This window comes from Mesoplodon mirus (genome assembly GCF_964341445.2).
Source record: "Mesoplodon mirus genome assembly, chromosome: 2".
In the NCBI taxonomy this organism is placed as follows: Eukaryota; Metazoa; Chordata; class Mammalia; order Artiodactyla; family Ziphiidae; genus Mesoplodon; species Mesoplodon mirus.
The window spans coordinates 113,004,121-113,023,076 of record NC_138977.1 but is presented as its reverse complement, the minus strand read 5'-3'; the positions used below and the strand labels follow the sequence as shown (position 1 = coordinate 113,023,076).

At 35.4% G+C, this 18,956-nt stretch overlaps 1 protein-coding gene across 3 annotated transcripts in view; it reads left to right on the top strand.

Annotated features, from left to right (window-relative positions):
- Positions 1–18,956, top strand: part of LOC309793061 (uncharacterized protein) — a 47,314-nt gene that overhangs the window by 11,046 nt on the left and 17,312 nt on the right. For 2 of the 3 annotated variants that reach the window (XM_082603236.1, XM_082603235.1), the window contains exons 3-4: positions 4,822–4,966; positions 5,617–5,712. In XM_082603236.1, the coding sequence (XP_082459362.1) occupies positions 4,822–4,966; positions 5,617–5,712 (241 nt within the window). Of the gene's footprint in view, positions 1–4,821; positions 4,967–5,616; positions 5,713–16,267; positions 16,327–18,956 lie in introns of those variants that run through there. The other variant, XM_082603237.1, reaches the window with a different exon arrangement.

Sequence of the window (18,956 nt, the reverse complement as noted above, 5' to 3'; positions counted from 1 at the left end):
GTTGCAAATTCCTACAGCTGCTGGCTGTCACTTTACTAGCATCTTGTTATTGTTGCTTTTATGAATTCATTCACCATTTCATATATGCCATTTTCCTCCTTGTTTGCATTCTGGTTTTTTTGGTTTTGTTTTTTGCTATGTCATGATTCAGTAAAGTGTGTAAGGTGTATTCATCGTAACTGTATACTGCTTTTAAAAAAAAATACATATATGTCCTAGTAACTACCAACTAGGTCAAGATATTTAATATTTCCACCACCCCTTCAGGTTCCTTTATGACCTTTCCAATCTTTAACAACTTCCCTTCCCTTATGTGGCACTGTTCTATCATTATTTGTTAATTTTGCCTGTTATTGAAACTTAGATGTATAGAATTAGTGTGTACACTTTTATATGAGGCTTTTTTCATTCAATATATGTTAGATTCACCCATGTTGCTGCCTGTACCAGTAGTTTATTCCTTGTATTACTGCACAGTGTTCTACTACATGAAAATACTATAATTTACTTACCCATTCTCCTTTTGAAAGGCATTTTTTCTTTTTATATCTAGTAGCTTTTTAGTTATAAAATTTTGTATTTTTTTAGTTTTTACTCTAGATATTACAGTTTGTATTTGTGATGTTGTTATATGTAATGAATATTTATTTGGGTGTTCCTCCAGGATTCCTTAACTTAGCTCCTAAAACTCTAATAATATCCCTAAGAGCTGTAGGGGCATCTGTTGTTATAATACTTAGTTTTTGTTCCCAGTTCCTGAAGTAGCTCCAGAGAAATTAAGGTGGAATTGGTGTCTTTTGCTGTTCATAACAAGCTGCTTTCAACCACACCTGAGTTTGTGTTAATGAGGTGACTTTTGGAATGCCTCTAAGAATGAGGTATGGGTACCAGGAACACTAACCATGTGATTAGAGGGTTGGAACTCTCTGAGGAGGGGTGACGGGCTGGAGGCTGAATTAGTTGCTAATGACCTGTGCTTTAATCAATCATGACTATATAATGAAACCTCCATAAAAATCCTTGAATTTATGGGATTCAGAGAGCTTCCAGGTTGTTGAACATGTGGAGGTACTGGGAGGGTGGCGAGCTCTGAGAGGGCATGGAAGTTCTGTATCCTTTTACCCATTCTTGCTTTGTGTATCTCTTCCTTCTGGGTGTTCCTGAGTTGTATCCTTTTATAATAAACCATTAATCTAGTAAGTAAATCATTTTTCTGTGTTCTGTGAGCCACTCTATCAAATTATTGACCCAAAAGAGGAGGGTGTGGGAACCTTGATTTATATCCATTGGTGAGATGTACAGGTGACAATCTGCATTTTCAGTTCGTGTCTGAAGTGGGAGTGGTGTTGTGGGACTGAGCCTGGGCTCTGACGCTATAGTGTCAGAGTTGAGTTAATTCCTTGGAGTGGGAAAAACTCCCACAAATTTGGTGACCTGAGTAGAGTAAAACAGAGGAATTGAGCTTTTCCTCTACAGTTTTCTTATTTTTTGCCTACTTTAATAGTGCTTTACCACTTGACAGACAATACAAGAATCTTAAAACAGTTTAAGTATCCTCTTACTAGTGTTTTGCCGTATTTTACTTTTGTTTGTCACAGATTCCAGAAGACGTTACTTGTTGCTTTAAAGTCCATTTTCAGTTTTATTGATTACTTCCTGAAGTTTTGTGCTTCCATCAGGTATCATTTTCCATAACTGTAGTATTTCTCGTCTGTGTGTACTGTTGATAACTTTTTCAACCCTTATGTGGAAAATAAATTCATTTCAGAAGAATACTTTTGCTGGATTTGGAATTTTCTCATGGCGTTTTTCCTGGCTGCTTAAAATGACATTCCATTTTTGTTTTCTTATTTGCAAATGGCCTATTCAGATTTTTACCCAGTGTCTTCTCATTTTCATAGTTTCTGTTGAAGGGTTTGCTGTCAGTTTAGTTACCAAGATGACTTGCCCTATTTTTTCCTCGTTAATTTATAAAATGTCTTTCTTTATTAGGGATAGGACTTCTTTGTCAGGTATATGTATTCCAAATGCTTTCTCCCACTCTGTGTGTTGAGTATTTATTCTCTTTCTGTCTTTTGATAAGGGTAGGTTCTTAATATTATAGTATTATTATATAATTTGTGTCCCGTTTAAGAAATCTTTGCCTATCCTGAGGTCATGAAGGTATTTCTTATGGCATTTTCTAAAATTTTTATTCTTTTACTTTTCAAGTTTAGATCTATATACCGTCTAAAATATATTTCTCTTTACACTTAAGGTAGCAATAAATGTTCATTATATCAGTAATTAAACTAGCATCATTTATTCAAATGATTGTCCTTCCATTACCCTTGTCATAAATCAAGTGATATATATGTGTGGGGTCTGTTTTTGGACTCTTCTTCCATTCTGTTTATATGAAAATTCTTATGCTGGTATCACACTGTTTTAATTATGGTATATTGATAATTATACGTGATAAATGATACTCTTTCTGGCTTAATTTTTTTTCAAGATTGTCGATTTTCACATATTTCAGAATTAGCTTGTCTGGGATTTTGTTTGAAATTGCTATGAATTTGTACATCAACATGGAGAGAATTAATATTTTTATAATATTATAATATTTTATAATATTGAGCCTGTCTGTCCAGGAATTTGTTACATCCCTCCATTTATTTGGGTCATCTTATTTTCCTTCATTTTATTTTTTGAAAAGATTTTCGTATTTTTCTTGCTATTGTGAGTTGTACCTTTAAAATATTTAATTTTCTGAAATTTGCTATACTGAACTTGTATCTAATTTCTAAAACTTTTATTTTGGATACTTTTATTTGGATTTTCTGTGTACTTGACTGTTGTACTATATTACTCTAAGAACTTCAGAAAAATGTTGAATAAAATTGGAGATAGTAGGTGTCTTTATCTTGCTCCTAATTTTAAGTGGGACACTTTCCATATTTTACCATTAAGTGTGATATTTGCTGGAGGTATTTGTAAAAATCCTTTATCACATTGAGAAAATTCCTTTCTATTTCTAGTTTGCCAAGAGGTTTTTTTTTTTAATCCTGCTTTTCTGTATTTACTGAGTTGGTCATATCATCATCTCTTAGGTTTAAAAACTATTCTTTCTTGTAATTCTACCTTTCAGAAAATTCCATCGTGGCCTTCATGACCTGTTCTTTTTCTGTAATCTAGTTAAAAAGTGATTTTCCCTCAGCTTCCAGTCTTTTTTATTTTCACTCTTAATTTTCTGAGAGCCCTCTGATTCATTCTTGATGACTTCAAACACTACTAAACTATTAATGTCTACCAAGTCCTTATTTTCATTCTACACCTCCAGTATTATGCTTCAGATTTATTATAGTTAAGACATATCTTGCTAAAGTACAGTGCCCAATCTATTTTCTTCTAATGTTGCTGGCTTGCTTTGTGACTCTAGTATCTGTACAGCTGTTCATGCATATACCCTGAGAAAACATTTCCTTTTCTGCCCATGAACTGTTGATCACATTCTGTTGCTGTCTGTCTACTTTTTTTTTTTTTTTGCAGTACGCGGGCCTCTCACTGTTGTGGCCTCTCCCGTTGCAGAGCACAGGCTCTGGACACACAGGCTCAGTGGCCATGGCTCACGGGCCCAGCCGCTCCGTGGCATGTGGGATCCTCCCGAACCGGAGCATGAACCTGTGTCCCCTGCCTCAGCAGGCGGACTCTCAACCACTGCACCACCAGGGAAGCCCTCTATCTCCTTTTATCAGTGCTCTACTTGCATCCCAGTTTCTACCTTAGTAGTTTATGTAAATGGTGTTGTTTTGTCCTTTAGCTTTCCCTTCCCTTTTTTAAAAAAGAGAATTGGTTCTGATATAAAAACCTGGTCACATACTTTCAGTATATCCTTGAATCTCTTCTTTGGCTCCTCTTTCTCTGCAGCAGTGATCCCTCAAGTAGAGGCATGAACTCTGGATGATATCAAAAACAATACAATTGAATATCTTCTCTTATATGTTCTACAGACATTTCAAGTTCAGTAGTTCCAAAATCTTTCCTGTCTCATTTTCTACACATCCTAATTGTCTCTGAATTGAAGGATTGGAACCTAGAATATGTATTGTAGTGAGTGAAATAAAATAATAGACTTTTTTTACATTTTAAGTCTAAGAATAGAACTAAAGTTCATAATAAATTTATTGTTAGTTTATTTCTATAATTTATAAATATAAACTTCTGTAGTGTTCAAAAATATCCTTTAACTTGGAAAGTTATCACATACTTTGGAGACTATTGGTCTGAAGTTACTCTGTAATCTGTTCCTTGAATACGTCCATGGCCCTTTTTCTTATCTCAACTCCTCCTCTGCTGTTTGCCTTTTTGCTCATTTCCTGAAGATGTTAGAGGGCTACTGCCTTTGCCTGTGCCCTGGCCTTGTGTTCATGAAGAACACAGTGTTACTCTTTATCCAACAGCTGTTCTTCCTCAGTGAAGCTCAAAATAGAACTAGTTTTGCTTCTCATTTAATCTGTTATGTGTGTACTTTAACAATAGTGCTTGTAACATATTACTGCAAGTTTTCTTACCAGATTATATGCTTCTTGAATACAGGATGATTTTTAGTAATCTTAGTATTTCCAAGAACTAGCATAGTTCCAGATCCATTGTGGGGGCTTGATAATTAATAATTAATGCAATGGCAGAATATTTTTACTATGATTTCTCTTCTTCTCCCAGAGTATAAAGCAAAAGAAACATTCTGCAAACCAATTTGACAATCTGTAAACAGTAATCATGGTAAGGATTTGTTTCCATACATCTTTTTCCATGTCACCTTAATTCTGAACATTTCAGATTGAACAGAAGTTCCAGGGATCGGTATCATTTAAGGATGTGACTGTGGGCTTCACCCAAGAGGAGTGGCAGCACCTGGACCCAACTCAGAGGTCCCTTTACAGAGATGTGATGCTGGAGAACTACAGTAACCTTGTCTCAGTGGGTAAGGTCTGTTTATTATGTAATTCTAAATGGCATTTTAAAATTTTCTTTTAAACCCTAATCCTCAATTAGGGTTAGATTAAATTATTAGATCCTCATGGTAGGATTAATGCACTTACAAAAACAGGAGGAGAAAAGGGATCTTTCTGCGTTCTCCACCATGTGAGGACACAGCAAAAAGATAGCTATCTGCAAACCGGGAAGAGAGGCCTCACCAGATTCTGACCATGCTGGCACCTTGATCTCAGACTTCTCAGCCTCCAGACTGTGAGAAATAAATATTTGTTGTTTAAGCCTCCTGGTCTGTGGTATTGTTATAACAGCCCGAACTGACTAAGGCATCAAGTAATAATAAATGCATGAGAATCTTAAATCAGACCCTCATCCTGGCCACAAATTTATAATGAAAAAAAAATGCTTTTAGTTAAGAAGCATATGGACATTCTGTAGAGTTTAATGATATTTAAGATTGGAAGTTAGGAGTCAATGTTTATTTGTCACTTTGGGGCACCAGGAAGACATTTGTATTTACTTCTCTAAGGAAATGTTCAGTGGCACTTTCATTGACCAGCTCTAGAAGCTTCCTCCTCTTTCAGAGGCCCTGAAGTCTAGGCCACCCGGTCCAAGTCCTAAATTATTTCATTTTGACAGGGTATTGTGTTACCAAACCAGAGGTGATCTTTAGGCTGGAGCAAGGAGAGGAGCCATGGATACTGGAGGAAGAATTCCCAAGACAGAGCTTCCCAGGTGAGTTAATGTGTACTGAACAAATGAACATCAGGGAATTTATTAGTCCAGAGGTTGACAACTTTAAAATGTTTTTTGAAGAATATCACATTAGAGAGTCTAATCCTTATAAGTGACTTAAAATACTGATTTTTTGAATCAAACCTCCAGATACCACTCTTACAAAAAATGTTCTCCTTTTGATTCACTTTTTGAATACTCATATTCTGAAATTTGTCAGTAGTCCAGTTTTTGCCCATCTTATCTTTACTGTTGTTTTTCTTGGTTACTCTATGATTCTCAAAGCAATTTCAGTTGCCTGCCTTACTACCTCCATTGCTCTGCATTCCTATTGTTATTGGCCATTTTTTGACTTAAATAATTTTTGAGTACCTGCTGTACTGTAAGAGCTGAGAGTGTAGTGTGAAAAAAATAATGTGTCTTAATGAGTTTATAGAAGTAGTTTTGTTTTCACAGGCATGTGAAAAGATGCTCAACATCACTAATCATTAGGGAAATGCAAATCAAAACCACAATGACATATCACATCACACCAGTTAGAATGGTTAGCATCAAGAAAACAAGAGTTAAGATGTGTTGGCAAGGACGTGGAGAAAAGCGAACCCTTGTACACCGTTGGTTAAGATGTAAGTTGGTTCAGCCACTTTGGAAAACAGTATGCAGTTTCCTCAAAAAATTAGAAATAGAACTAGAATATGACCCAGTATTATACTTCTGGGTTGTATACGCCCCCAAAATGAAAACAGGATATTGAAGAGATATATGCATTCTGATGTTTATTGCAGCATTATTCACAGTAGCCAGGGTATGGAAACAATCTTAGTGCCCATCAACAGATGAATGGATAAAAAAGATGTGATGTGTACAGTATGTATACACAGTGGAATATTATCTAGCCATGAGAAAAGGAGGTCATCCTGCCATTTGCAATACGGATGGGCTTTGAACACATTATGCTAAGTGAGATAAGTCAGATAGAGAAAGGTTACTATATGATATCACTTATATGTGGAGTCTGAAAAACCCAAACTCTTAAAAACAAGAGAGTGACGTACATGGTGGTTACCAGAGGATGAAAGATGAGGGAATAGGACATGCTATTTAAGGGTACCAACTTGTAATCAATAAATAAGCCTTAGAGATCTAATGAACAGTATAGTGAATAGAGGCAACAGTATGGTATTATAATCATCAAATTTGCTAAGAGACTAGAACTTAATTCTTCTAACTACTAAAAAGAAATGATAATTATGTAACATGATAGTTGTGCTAATTATTGCTACAGTGGCAGTCACAGTATAGTTTATAAATTTGTCAAGGTAACATGTTGTACACCTTAAATTTATAAAGTTGTATGTCAAATATATTTTAATTTTAGAAAAAGTAGTGTTTTGATTTACATTTCCCTGATGATTAATGATGTAGAGCACCTGTTCATGTACTCTGTGGCCATCTGCATGTCTTCTTTGGAAAAATGTCTATTCATATCCTCTGCTCATTTTTAAATCAGATTTCTTTTCTTTTGCTGTTGAATTGTATGAGTTCTCTTTGTATTTTAGATATTAACCCTTTATCAGATACATAGTTGTAAATATTTTCTCCTATTAGTACGTTGCTTTTTTCATTTTGTTGATGGTTTCCTTTTATGTGCTAAAGCTTTGAAGTTTGATGTAGTCCCACGTGTTTATTGTGCTTTTGTTGACTTTGCTTTTGTTTTCAAATCCAAAAAAAAAAATCATTGCCAAGACCACTATCAAGGAGCTTATTACTGCCTATATTTTCTTCTAGGAGTTTTATGGTTTCAGGTTTTATGTTCCTATCTTTAGTTCATTTTGAGTTAGTTTTGTGTGTGGCTATATAGTTTTCCCAACACCATTTATGGAAGAGACTCTCCTCTCCATGTTGTATATTCTTGGATCCTTTGTCTTAAATTAATAGATTATGTATGCATGGATTTATTTTGGGGCTCTCTGTTCTGTTCCATTGATCTGTGTGTCTGTTTTTATGCCAGTATCATGCTGTTTGATTATTGTAGCTTTGTAGTATAGTTTGAAATCAGGAAGTGTGATACTTCCAGCTTTGTTCTTTGTTCTCAAGATTGCTTTGGCTATTTGGAGTCTTTTGTGGGTCCATACAAATTTTAGGATTGTTTGTTCTACTTCTTTGAAAAATGCTGTTGTAATTTTATAGGGATTGCTTTGAATCTGTAGATTGCATTGGGTCATATGAACATATTAATAATATAATTCTCTCAGTCCATGAGCATGGAATAACTTTCTGTTTATTTGTGTCTTCTTCGGTTTCTTTTATCAGTGTCTTATAGTTTTCAGTATGTGGGTCTTTTATCTACTTGGTTAAATTTATTTTTAGGTATTTCATTCTCTTCGATGCAGTTTTAAATGGGATTGTTTTCTTACTTTCTTTTTCTGATAGTTTGTATTAATCTATAGAAACAACAGATTTTTGTATGTTGATTTTGTATCTTCCAACTTTACTGAATTCATTTATTAGTTCTAAAAGTTTTTTGATGGAGTCTTTGGTGTTTCCTATGTGTAATATCATGTTATCTGTAAATAATGACAGTTTACTTCTTCCTTTCTGATTTGGGTGGCTTTTTTTAAAATTAATTAATTTATTTATTTGGTTGCACCAGGTCTTAGTTGTGGCAGGCAGACTCCTTAGTTGCAGCTTGCCAGCTCCTTAGTTGCGGCATGTGGGCTCTGTAGTTGTGGCATGCAAACTCTTAGTTGTGGCATGCATGTGGGATGTAGTTCCCTGACCAGGGACTGAACCCAGGCCGCCTGCCTTGGGAGCATGGAGTCTTATCGTCTCTGGTGGGGAAGTCCCTGGATGGCTTTTATTACATTTTCTTGCCTACGTCCTCTGACTAGGACTTCCAATACCATGTTGAATAGAAGTGTCAAGAATGGGCATCCTTGTCTTGTTCCTGATCTTACAGAAAAATCTTTCAGCTTTTTACCATTGAGTATGATTTTAGCAGTGGTCCTGTCATACATGGCCTGTATTATGTTTTGTTTAGTCTCCAAATATATGTGAACTTTCCAGTTTTCTTCTTGTAATTGTTTTTTTTCATTCTATATCATTGTGGTTGGAAAAGATGCTTGATATGATTTCAGTCTTCTTGAATTTGTTAAGACGTATTTTGTGGGCTAACACATGATCTATCCTGGAGAATGTTCCTTTTACATTTGAGAAGAATGTGTATTCTGTTGCTTTTAGGTGGAATGTTTTGTGTATATCTGTTAATTAATCTGGTCTGATGTGTTGATTAAGTCCAGTGTTTCCATATGGATTTTCTGTCTGGATTATCCATTGACAAAAGTGGGATATTATCATCCCTACTATTATTGTATTGCCATCAGTTTCTCTCTTTAGGTCTCTTAATATTTGCTTTATATTTAGGTACTGCTGTGTTGCGTGCATAAATATTTACAAATGTTATATCCTCTTTTGGGTTGAATCCTTATGATCTGTGTTGGCTTCTATGCATTAGATAAAATAGCCTCTCTCCACATGAGAAGGTGTAGTCTCATGTAAGAGATATGTTTTACTCTTCAACTCTGCCCTAGCTCTTGGTTGTCCTTTAAAACTTTCCTATTGTCTAAACAGCCTAATTTATTTTTAGTGGCCCCCAATATGTGAGGGTGTTGCAAGACCTATCAGTGTCCCAAAGCAGAGGATCTCACTCAGAATCTAGATTCAGGCTGATTGGAGGCCAGACCCTCAGGCAGTACCTTTTAAAGAGTGTGGATATATAATTCTGTGGGACCGCAGGTATAAGCCCTGCTAGCCACCAGAGCCAGGTGATCTTAGAGGTGTCTCTCTAAGATTGTAGCAGTTGCAGCAGTCAGGGTACCAGACTACTGTGGAAGTTCCTTTCTGGAAGATACCCATGAGCTGGAGTGAGGCACAGGAAGAGTGCAGAGAAGTCACCCTCCAGGTGGAGTGAGTTAGGAGAGCACAGAGTTGCCACTCATTTACCGTTTTCAAATGATAAACCTACCTTGCTTTAGAGGGGTAAGTTCCACATGGTCATCCTTTATAATCCTTTCTATATGTTACTGGATAAAATTTGATAGTGTTTTATTGAGGATTTGTGGGTCTTCAATACTCATAAGATGTTGATCTTAGTATTCTTGGATACTGATCTGTAGTTGTATCTTCTGATGTTTGATTTTGGTACCAGGGTATAATATTGGGCTGATAGAATGAGTTAGGAAGTGATCTTTTCCATTTTTTTGAATAATTAATATTAATTATTTTCTAAGTGTTTGGTAAAATTCACCAGTGAAACCATCTGAACCTGAGCCCTTTTATGGGAAGTTTTAAAATGTCTAATTCAGTGTTTTTACTTGTTATAGGTTTTTTCAATTTTTTCTGTTTATTCTTGAGTCACTTTCTGTATCTTTTTCCTAATTTCAGGAATGTTTGCCTTTCATTAAAGTTATCTAATTTGTTGGCATATAATTGTTCATAACATTTCTTTACAATTATTTTTGTTTTTGTAATGTATAAAATATTACAATTTTGTAATGTTAGTATATTATATCCCTAGTGTATATACCATCTTTCATCTGTAATTAGTAATTTGAATCTTCTCTGTCAATCTAACTAGGGATTTGTCAGTTTTGTTAATCCTTTCAAAGAATTATCTATTTTCTTTCTATTCTCTGTTTCATTAATTTTTACTCTAATCTCATTTCCCTCCTTCTGCTTGCCTTGAGTTTGTATTGCTTTCCCCCCCACACTGTTTTTCTAAGGTAGAGGGTTAGGTTATTGATTTGAGATCGTTCTCCTTCAATAGTGTTATTTGCAGGTATAAATTGCCCTATAAGTACTGGTTTACGTGTGTCTCATAATCTTGGTATGTTTTGTCTTCATTTTTACTCATCTCAAAGTATTTTTCTAATTTCCCTTGTTTACTGCTTTTTTGACTCTTTCATGTAGGGATGTGTTATTTAATTTGCTCCTATTTGTGAATTTTCAAAATTCCTTTGTATTATTGATTTGTAATTTCCTTCCATCATGCTGGCAGAATCTTTTTACATCTATTCTGGGGAATGTTTCGTGTGTACTTTTGAAGAATGCATATTCTGCGATTTTGGAGTGGAGTTTTGTATTTATGAATGTTAGATCTGGTTGCTTTATAGTGCTATTCGTGCCTTCTTTTTTGTTTGTTTTTTCTTCATATTCTGCCCAGTTGTTTTATGCATTACTGAAAGTGGGATATTAAACTCTCTAATTATTATTGTTGATGTGTGTGTTTCACCTTTCAATTCTGTATTCACTTCATGCATTTTGAAACTGTGTTGTTAGCAGCATATATGCACTTAGATTTATGTCTCCTTTATCAGTTAACTCTTTTATCGTTATATAATGTTCCTCCTTATCTCTAGTAACATCTTTTATGTTAAAGTGTATTTTGTCTGATATTAGCATAGCCACTCCAGCCTTATAGATGTTGTGTACTTGTTATATGTTTTTCTGTTTTTCAAATTTTCGATCTATTTGTAGCTTTGAATATAAAGAGTATCTCCTGTAGACAGCATGTGTTTGGATTCTCACATTTTATTCAACCTGACAATTGCTGTCTTTTTACTGGATTTTTCAGTGCATTCCAAGTTTCTGTTATTATTCATATAGTTGGATTTACACCTGCCATTTTACTTTTTGGTGTTTACGTGTGCCTTTTTGATCCTGTGTTCTTTTTATTACTGCCTTCTTTTTCATTAAGTGGGTATATTTTAGTATAGCATGTTGATTCCTTTAATGATAATTTTACTTAAAAAATTATTTTCCTAGTGGTTGCTATAGGATTTACTTAATACATTTTTACCTTTTCAGAATGACTTCAGGTTTATACTACCTTACCTCCAGTGAGGTATAGAAACACTACTCATATGTAGCTCTATATTTTCTTTTCTCTTTTTGTGTTACTACTTTTGTACATAGTACATCTGAATATGTTTAAATCCCAACAATACATTGTTGTACTTATTACTTTATATAATTTGAAGTTTCTTAAAGGGACTGAGACAAGAATGGATAGCAAGTATGTATTTATGGTCTGTTACATTAACTTGCTTGTTCACCATTTCTGCTTCATTTGTTCCTGTGGATTCACATTACCATCCAGGGTCATTTCCTTACTCCAACATGGCTTTGTTCCTCTGCCTCATTTTGCTTTATTGTCAAATATGTTACATTTTTATATGCTACAGGCCCAGCACTACAATACAATTACATGCATGCTGACTTATTCACTGCCTTGGTAAAATTGTTAGGGGAAGAAATTTGCCTTTATACTGTCCTTTAAAATTACGTAATTACTTTTACCTACAGTCTTTGTGGATTTGAACTAGTGACTAGGCTAATGATTAGGATCACTTGCTTTCAGTCTGAAGAATTTATTTCTTGTAAGGCTGGTCTAGTAGCAGTGGGTTCTTGTTTGTTTTTTTGTTTTTGCTTTCTTTTAGTTTTTTAATCTGTGGATTTATTTCATCTTCAGTTTTCAATATTTCTGCTGTTTTGGTTGGCAGATTTTTTTACCCCAGCACATTGAATATGTCATCCCACTTCCTGGACTCTGTTGTTTCTGATGAGAAGTCAGGTGTTAATCTTATTGGAGTTCCTTGTATGTTAATAGTTGAATTTCTCTTGATGCTTTTGAAGTTTTGTATTTGTTTTTTAAATATTTTTACCTGCTGCTTCTTGGCGTGGATCTCTGTGTTTACCCACTTTGAGTTTATCTTGTTGAATTTGCAGATTAATATTTTTCTTTACATTTGCAAGATTTTCGCCATCATTTCATTGAATATTTTTTCTACTCCTTGCTCTTTTCCTCTTCTTCTGGTCCTCCCATTATGAATGTTAATGTAGTTAACAGTGTCCTTCATTTATTTGAGGCTTTGTTCATTCTCTTTTCTCTCTCTGTTCTTTAGATTGCATTTTGTTGATCGATCTATCATCAGGTTTACTAATTCTTCTTCCTGTAAGCTTCAGTCTACTTTAGAGCCCTTCCAGTGAATTTCTGTTGCAGTTATTATAAATTTCAAATGTAGAATTTTAATTTTGTTCTCTCTCTTTATTCTTACTCTCTGTGTGACAAGGTGTCTTCATACCAATATTTACTTCCTTAGGCTTGGTGGTTTTTTGAACATATTTATAATAGCTGTTTTGAGGTCTGCTAAGTCCAGTATCTGCATCCTCTCACAAGCGGTTTCCACTCTTTCTAGTTCTGCTATTTTTCCACTATATGTAGAATTTTCCTGTTTCTTTGTATGTCTTGTAATTAAAGAAAAATACTTTAGATAATATTTTGTACCTATCCTCATGGTGATTCCTTCTTTCTCTGCAGAGCTTGTTATTTTTGCTTACTTATCAATATTTGTTTAGTGACTTGGCTGGACTATTTGAGTGAAATCTTTTTCTCCCACAGTGTGCTGTCTCTGATGTCACTTGTCATAGATCTCTGCCTTGGACATATACACTGTTCTTAGAATGACAATGATGTTAACAGGGTGCTCATTGAGTGTCTCTGTGATGGTTAATTTTACACGTCAACTTGAGTGGCTGAAAGGATGCCTAGGTAGCTGCTAAAACATTATTCCTAGATGTATCTTGGAAGGTGTTTCTGGAAGCATTAGCATTTGATTCACTAGACTTGAGTAAAGAGATCCACCCTCACCAACATGGGCATCATCCAGTCTGTTGGGGCCCAAATGGAACAAAAAGACAGATGAAGGGCACATTGTTTCTTTTTGAGCTGGGATGTCCATCTTCTCCTGCTCTCAGACATCAGAGCTCCTGGTTCTTGGTCTTCAGTCTTTGAGAATTATACCAGCAGTCCCTTAGTTCTCAGGCCTTTGACCTCAACTGGGAGTTATACTATGGGCTCCCCTAGTTCTCAGACCTTTGGACTAGGGAATTACCACTGGCTTCCCTGGTTCTCTACCTTGCAGACAGGAGATGTGAGAATTCTTGGCCTTAACTGCATAAACTAATTTCTTTAATAAACCTCTCTTTCTCTCTCTGTATCTATCTGTAGATAGATATATACATATATGTATATATGTATATGTATCTCCTATTGGTTTTCTTTCTCTGCAGAATCCTGATTAATATAATCTCTTTCTCTGATCTCTTTGTTAACTTGTCTGCCTCTGTTGGTATCACACCTTGCATTTAGCCTCTGCTAATTGTGTTTTGGTTTTTTTCCTGTCCCTTTCTTTTTTTCTTTTTTTATTGGAGTATAATTGCTTTACAATGTTGTGTTAGTTTCTGCTGTACAATGATGTGACTCAGCTATATGTATACATATATCCCCTCCCTCTTGGACCTCCCTCCCTCCACCCCCAATCCCACCCATCTAGGTTGTCACAGAGCACCAAGCTGAGCTCCCTGTGCTATATAGCAGGTTCCCACTAGCTATCTCTTTTACACATGGTGGTGCATTTATGTCAAACCTAATCTCCCAATTCATCCCACCCTCCCCTTCCCCCCGTGTCCACACATCCGTTCTCTACTTCTGCGTTTCTATTCCTGCCCTGCACCTAGGTTCATCTGTACCATTTTTCTAGATTCCACATATATACGTTAATATACGATATTTGTTTTTCTGACTTACTTCACTCTGTATGACAGACTCTAGGTCCATCCACATATCTACAAATGACCCAATTTCATTTATTTTTATTAGCCTCTACTAATTAACTGATTGCTCTGCTGTTTCCAACAATGTCCTGCATCATATATTGCTGTACAGATTGGTCCAATTAAATTTGAGCCCCTTTCAGATGGTAGTCTTTGATGTTGCCCTTCATGTCACCATTTAGGAAATCACCCCCCAGAAAATATAAGAAAATTATTACTGTAGGAAATCTGGGCGTATGAGTGTATTTACCTGAGTGTTTTTTGGTAGATAGGAACAAATCCAATAGCTTTAGATGCCTCTTCTTACTTGGCTCTCTCCCTTGTTCCTTCTGGTATATTTTTTAGTTGGTCTGTGGCTTAGCTTTTTGCTCTCATGGAGCTACTAGCCTCTTAATTACTTATCACTGAAATTTCATTGTTTTCAGTGGTGACCTTAGGCTTGAACTTACCTACACTCTGTTCCACACAAAGTGAATTTTCTTGAGAAGAGCTTCTGAGTTCTCTCTTCTTATGGCCTGCCTCTATCTCTCAGTGAAAGCACTGCACCATTGCTCTGGAGCCAAGAGCTGGAACAGTGTCCTGCTTTTCTCAAAGTCACAGCGTGTTTTACGATCAGTAGGAAATGTGTGTATGTTTCTGATAGCTTGTTTTAAACATACATGGAGTACCTTTATATAAAATATATTAAAATGTTACTGAAAGACTTAAAGAAGCTTCATATATGTGAATATATGTATCTGGCTGATCACTGGAAGGGCCAACATCATAAAGATGTATTCCTCTCTAAATTCATGTATCTATTCAATTAATTCTAATTGGAGTTCCTATGAACTTTGTTGTGTTTGTTTTTGTTTTCAAGAAGTCAAGTTACCCCTTAAAAAGTTAGAACCCAGAAAATGATTGAGATACATAATAAGCCTGTGGTAATTTGGTTTGTTGGTTTGGTTCAGGGAGAGCCTGGAAGATGACCTCTCCATGTATGAGAACTTGATCTTTGAATAGAGCTGGTACTGCAAATCATTGTCAAAAGATAGGAGAGTTTTCTAAATTGCAGTTAATGCATGTAGTATGTTACTTACATGTATCATTACTGTGTCTCTCCACTGGGATGTAAGGTCCATGAAAGCAGAGATTTTGCCTGTTTTCTTTTCAGCTATGTCTCCACTCCCTAGAATAATGCACATAGTAAATACTCAAAAATGTGATGAATGTTAGCCTCTTATAAGTTAATATAAAAATACAGCTCGGGCTTCCCTGGTGGTGCAGTGGTTGAGAGTCCGCCTGCCGATGCAGGGGACATGGGTTCGTGCCCCGGTCCGGGAAGATCCCACATGCCGCGGAGCAGCTGGGCCCGTGAGCCATGGCCGCTGAGCCTGTGCATCCGGAGCCTGTGCTCCGCAACGGGAGAGGCCACAACAGTGAGAGGCCTGCGTACCGCCAAAAAAAAAAAAATACAGCTCAATTTTTTAAAAATGGTCATAAGGCAAAGATGCAAAGCTTCATTGGTAATAGAGAAATGCATACTAAGACTACAATTAAATACCACTTTATATCTATTTAAATAAAAAGAACTGTAGATTCTAACAATACCAAATATTGTTTATAGTGCAGAGAAATGAATGTTTTTATTCAGTGCTATGGCCAGATCACGTCGGAAAACAATTTGTTATTACCTTTTATAGTTAAATATACACATTCCCTTTGATCTAGCTTTATACTTATATCCTTGAGATACACTTTTATATCTCAAACTGTGATGAGGAACTGGTGTTTCTGTTTTCTTTAAAGATTTAAAATATATTATTGATAAATACTTTCATAAAACATAAGCAAAAGATACAGAGCCAAGACATACAAAATATAGGCTTTGCTTTTTTTATTACAGGCATACCTTGGATATATTGTGGGTTTGGTTCCACTAAAGCAATATATCCCAGTAAAGTGAGTCGTAACAATCTTTTGGTTTCCCAGTGCATATAAAAGTTTTATTTATACTTTACTGTAGACTGTTAAGTGTGCAATAGCATTATGTCTAAAAAAAGCCAATATGTGTATCTTAATTTAAAAATATTTTATTGCTAAAAAATGCTAACCATTATGTGAGCCTTCAGTGAGTTATAATCTTTTTGCTGGTGGCAGGTTTGAAATATTGTAAGAATTACCAGATGTGACACAGAGACATGAAGTGAGCAAATGCTGTTGGAAAAATGACAGTGATGCAGGGTTGCCACAGACCTTCCTTTTACAATTTGTTGCCACAAATTTGTAAAAAATGCAGTAACTGTGAATCTCAATAAAGTGAAGCACAGTAAAATGAGGTATTCCTGTATTAGATTCAAATGTAAAATTATGCTTTAAAGTTTCTGTTAAAAAAAATAATTTTCCACACCCAGCCAAGATGGAATAATAGGGCCTAGATTTACCGTCCCATCTGAAACAACCAAAACGATCAGACAAAGTAAATGAAACAGTGAATTTCAAGACAGTAATCATCAACCAACCAAAGGCAGAAATTACTTAGAGCCAGAAAACATAGGACTTGAGGTCTATGATAACCCTACCAGGTCACTGAACCCTGATAGAGCCTTGCACTCTCGCTATATTAGAAATTGGAGTTGACAGTCCAAAGAGATTAAAGGCTGCTTACGGTTCACAGGATAGAGGACAAAATAGGCAGTAACTGCACAGAGAGAAAAGTCTGGATATCTACAGTGGATTGTCCTTGAGTATTCAGCAGAATATTGATCAGCTCATATAGTGAAAAAATTAAAGAAAATTTGAAAATAACTGGAAGACACAGTGCACAGCACTCACAGAGCGCCCGGAAAAGGACTGTTCTCACCAGCCAGAGTGGAAAAAGTCGTAATTCACAGAGTGTTAGGTAGAATACTTAGAAAAGTCTTGCCTCAGAGTGAGCAGTAATGCACCTTGGAATGAATACTTATTTAAAAGGCTGCAGTGCTGTGTCAGTATCAGATGAAATACATTTCAAAGCCAAGGATATTGCTAGTGAAACGATTTTTTAAATAATGATGAGTTAAAATTTATCAAAAGAATTTAACAATCCTAGACTTTAATGCCACTATTAAAGTTTTTCAAAGTGTGTGAAGGAAAAACTGATACAGCTTGAAGAAGACAGATCCATAATTATAGTCAGATGTTTCAGCCTCTCTCTCCCAGTAACCAATAGAAGAAGGAAATGCCAAATGAGCACAAATATATAGTAGACTTGAACACTAAATAACCAAATTGACTTAATTGACAGTTATAAAGTATTCCTCCCCTCCCCAAACCAGTGGAATACATGTTCTTTTTAAGAGCACATAAATATTTACCAAGGTAGATTACTACATTTTTGGACATAAAACAAGTCTGAATAAATTTAAAGGGATACAAATCATTTAAAGTATTTTCTCTTACCAAAATAGAGTTAAATCTAGTTCAATTAAAAATCAGTAACAGAAAGATTTATAAAATCCCTAAATACAGTGGAACATTGAATAACATGTGTTTGAACTACACAGGTCCACTTATACCACATTCTTTTCACTACATACTACAGTACTCCATGGTCCATTGTTGGTTGAATCCATGGATGTGGAACCCTGGCCATGGAGGGCTGATGGTAAAGTTACCTGTGGATTTTCAACTGTGTGAAGGGTCAGTGCCCCTAATCCCTGCATTGTTCAAGAGTCAGTCAACTGCAGTTAGAAACTCAGTAATGCACTTCTACATAACCCACGGTTCAAAGAAGAATTCAAAGGGGAAATTAGAAAGTATATTGAACTTTTAATGAAAATAGAATTTGTGGGTGGGAATTCCTTGGTGGCCTAGTGGTTAGGATTCCGGGCTTTCACTGTCATGACCCAGGTCCAGTCTCTGGTCAGGGAACTGACTGAGATCCTATAAGCTGCATGGCACGGCCAAAAAAAAAGGAAAAAAGAATTTGTGGGAAATTTACATATAAGATTTTTTTATATAGGTAACATAAAATTGATATAATATTTCATTGATTTCATTATTTTCCATCCAGATCTTTATTACTTCTTTTCTTTTGCTTACTTTCAGATTTAATTTGCTCTTTTCAGGTTTTTTAGAGTGGAAGCCGCTAAGGTAATTGATTTGGGACCTTTCTTCTTAGGCAACCAAATTAATTTTGTGTGTGTATATCTCAGAGAAATATATATGGAAGTCTGTGTATGTGGCATACATGTAGTGTATTTTATATAATATATTTAATATATAATGTAAATTTCATGCATATGGGAGTATATATCCAACATACACATGTGAAATTTGTGTTGGATAAGAAGGAAATTCTCAAATCAGTCTCTTCAGCTGCTTCTACCTTAAAAATCCAGAAAAAAAGAACAAGTTAAACCCATAGTAAGCAGAAGAAATGAAGTAATAAAAAACAAAGTGGAAAACAATGTAATAGAGAAGATAGTTGAGAAAATTAGTGAAATCAAAAGCTGGTTCTTTGAGAAGACCAGTAAAATTGATAAACTTCTAGATGAAACATTATTGATATCAAGAATGGGAGTGGTGATGTCACTAAAAATTGTACAGAT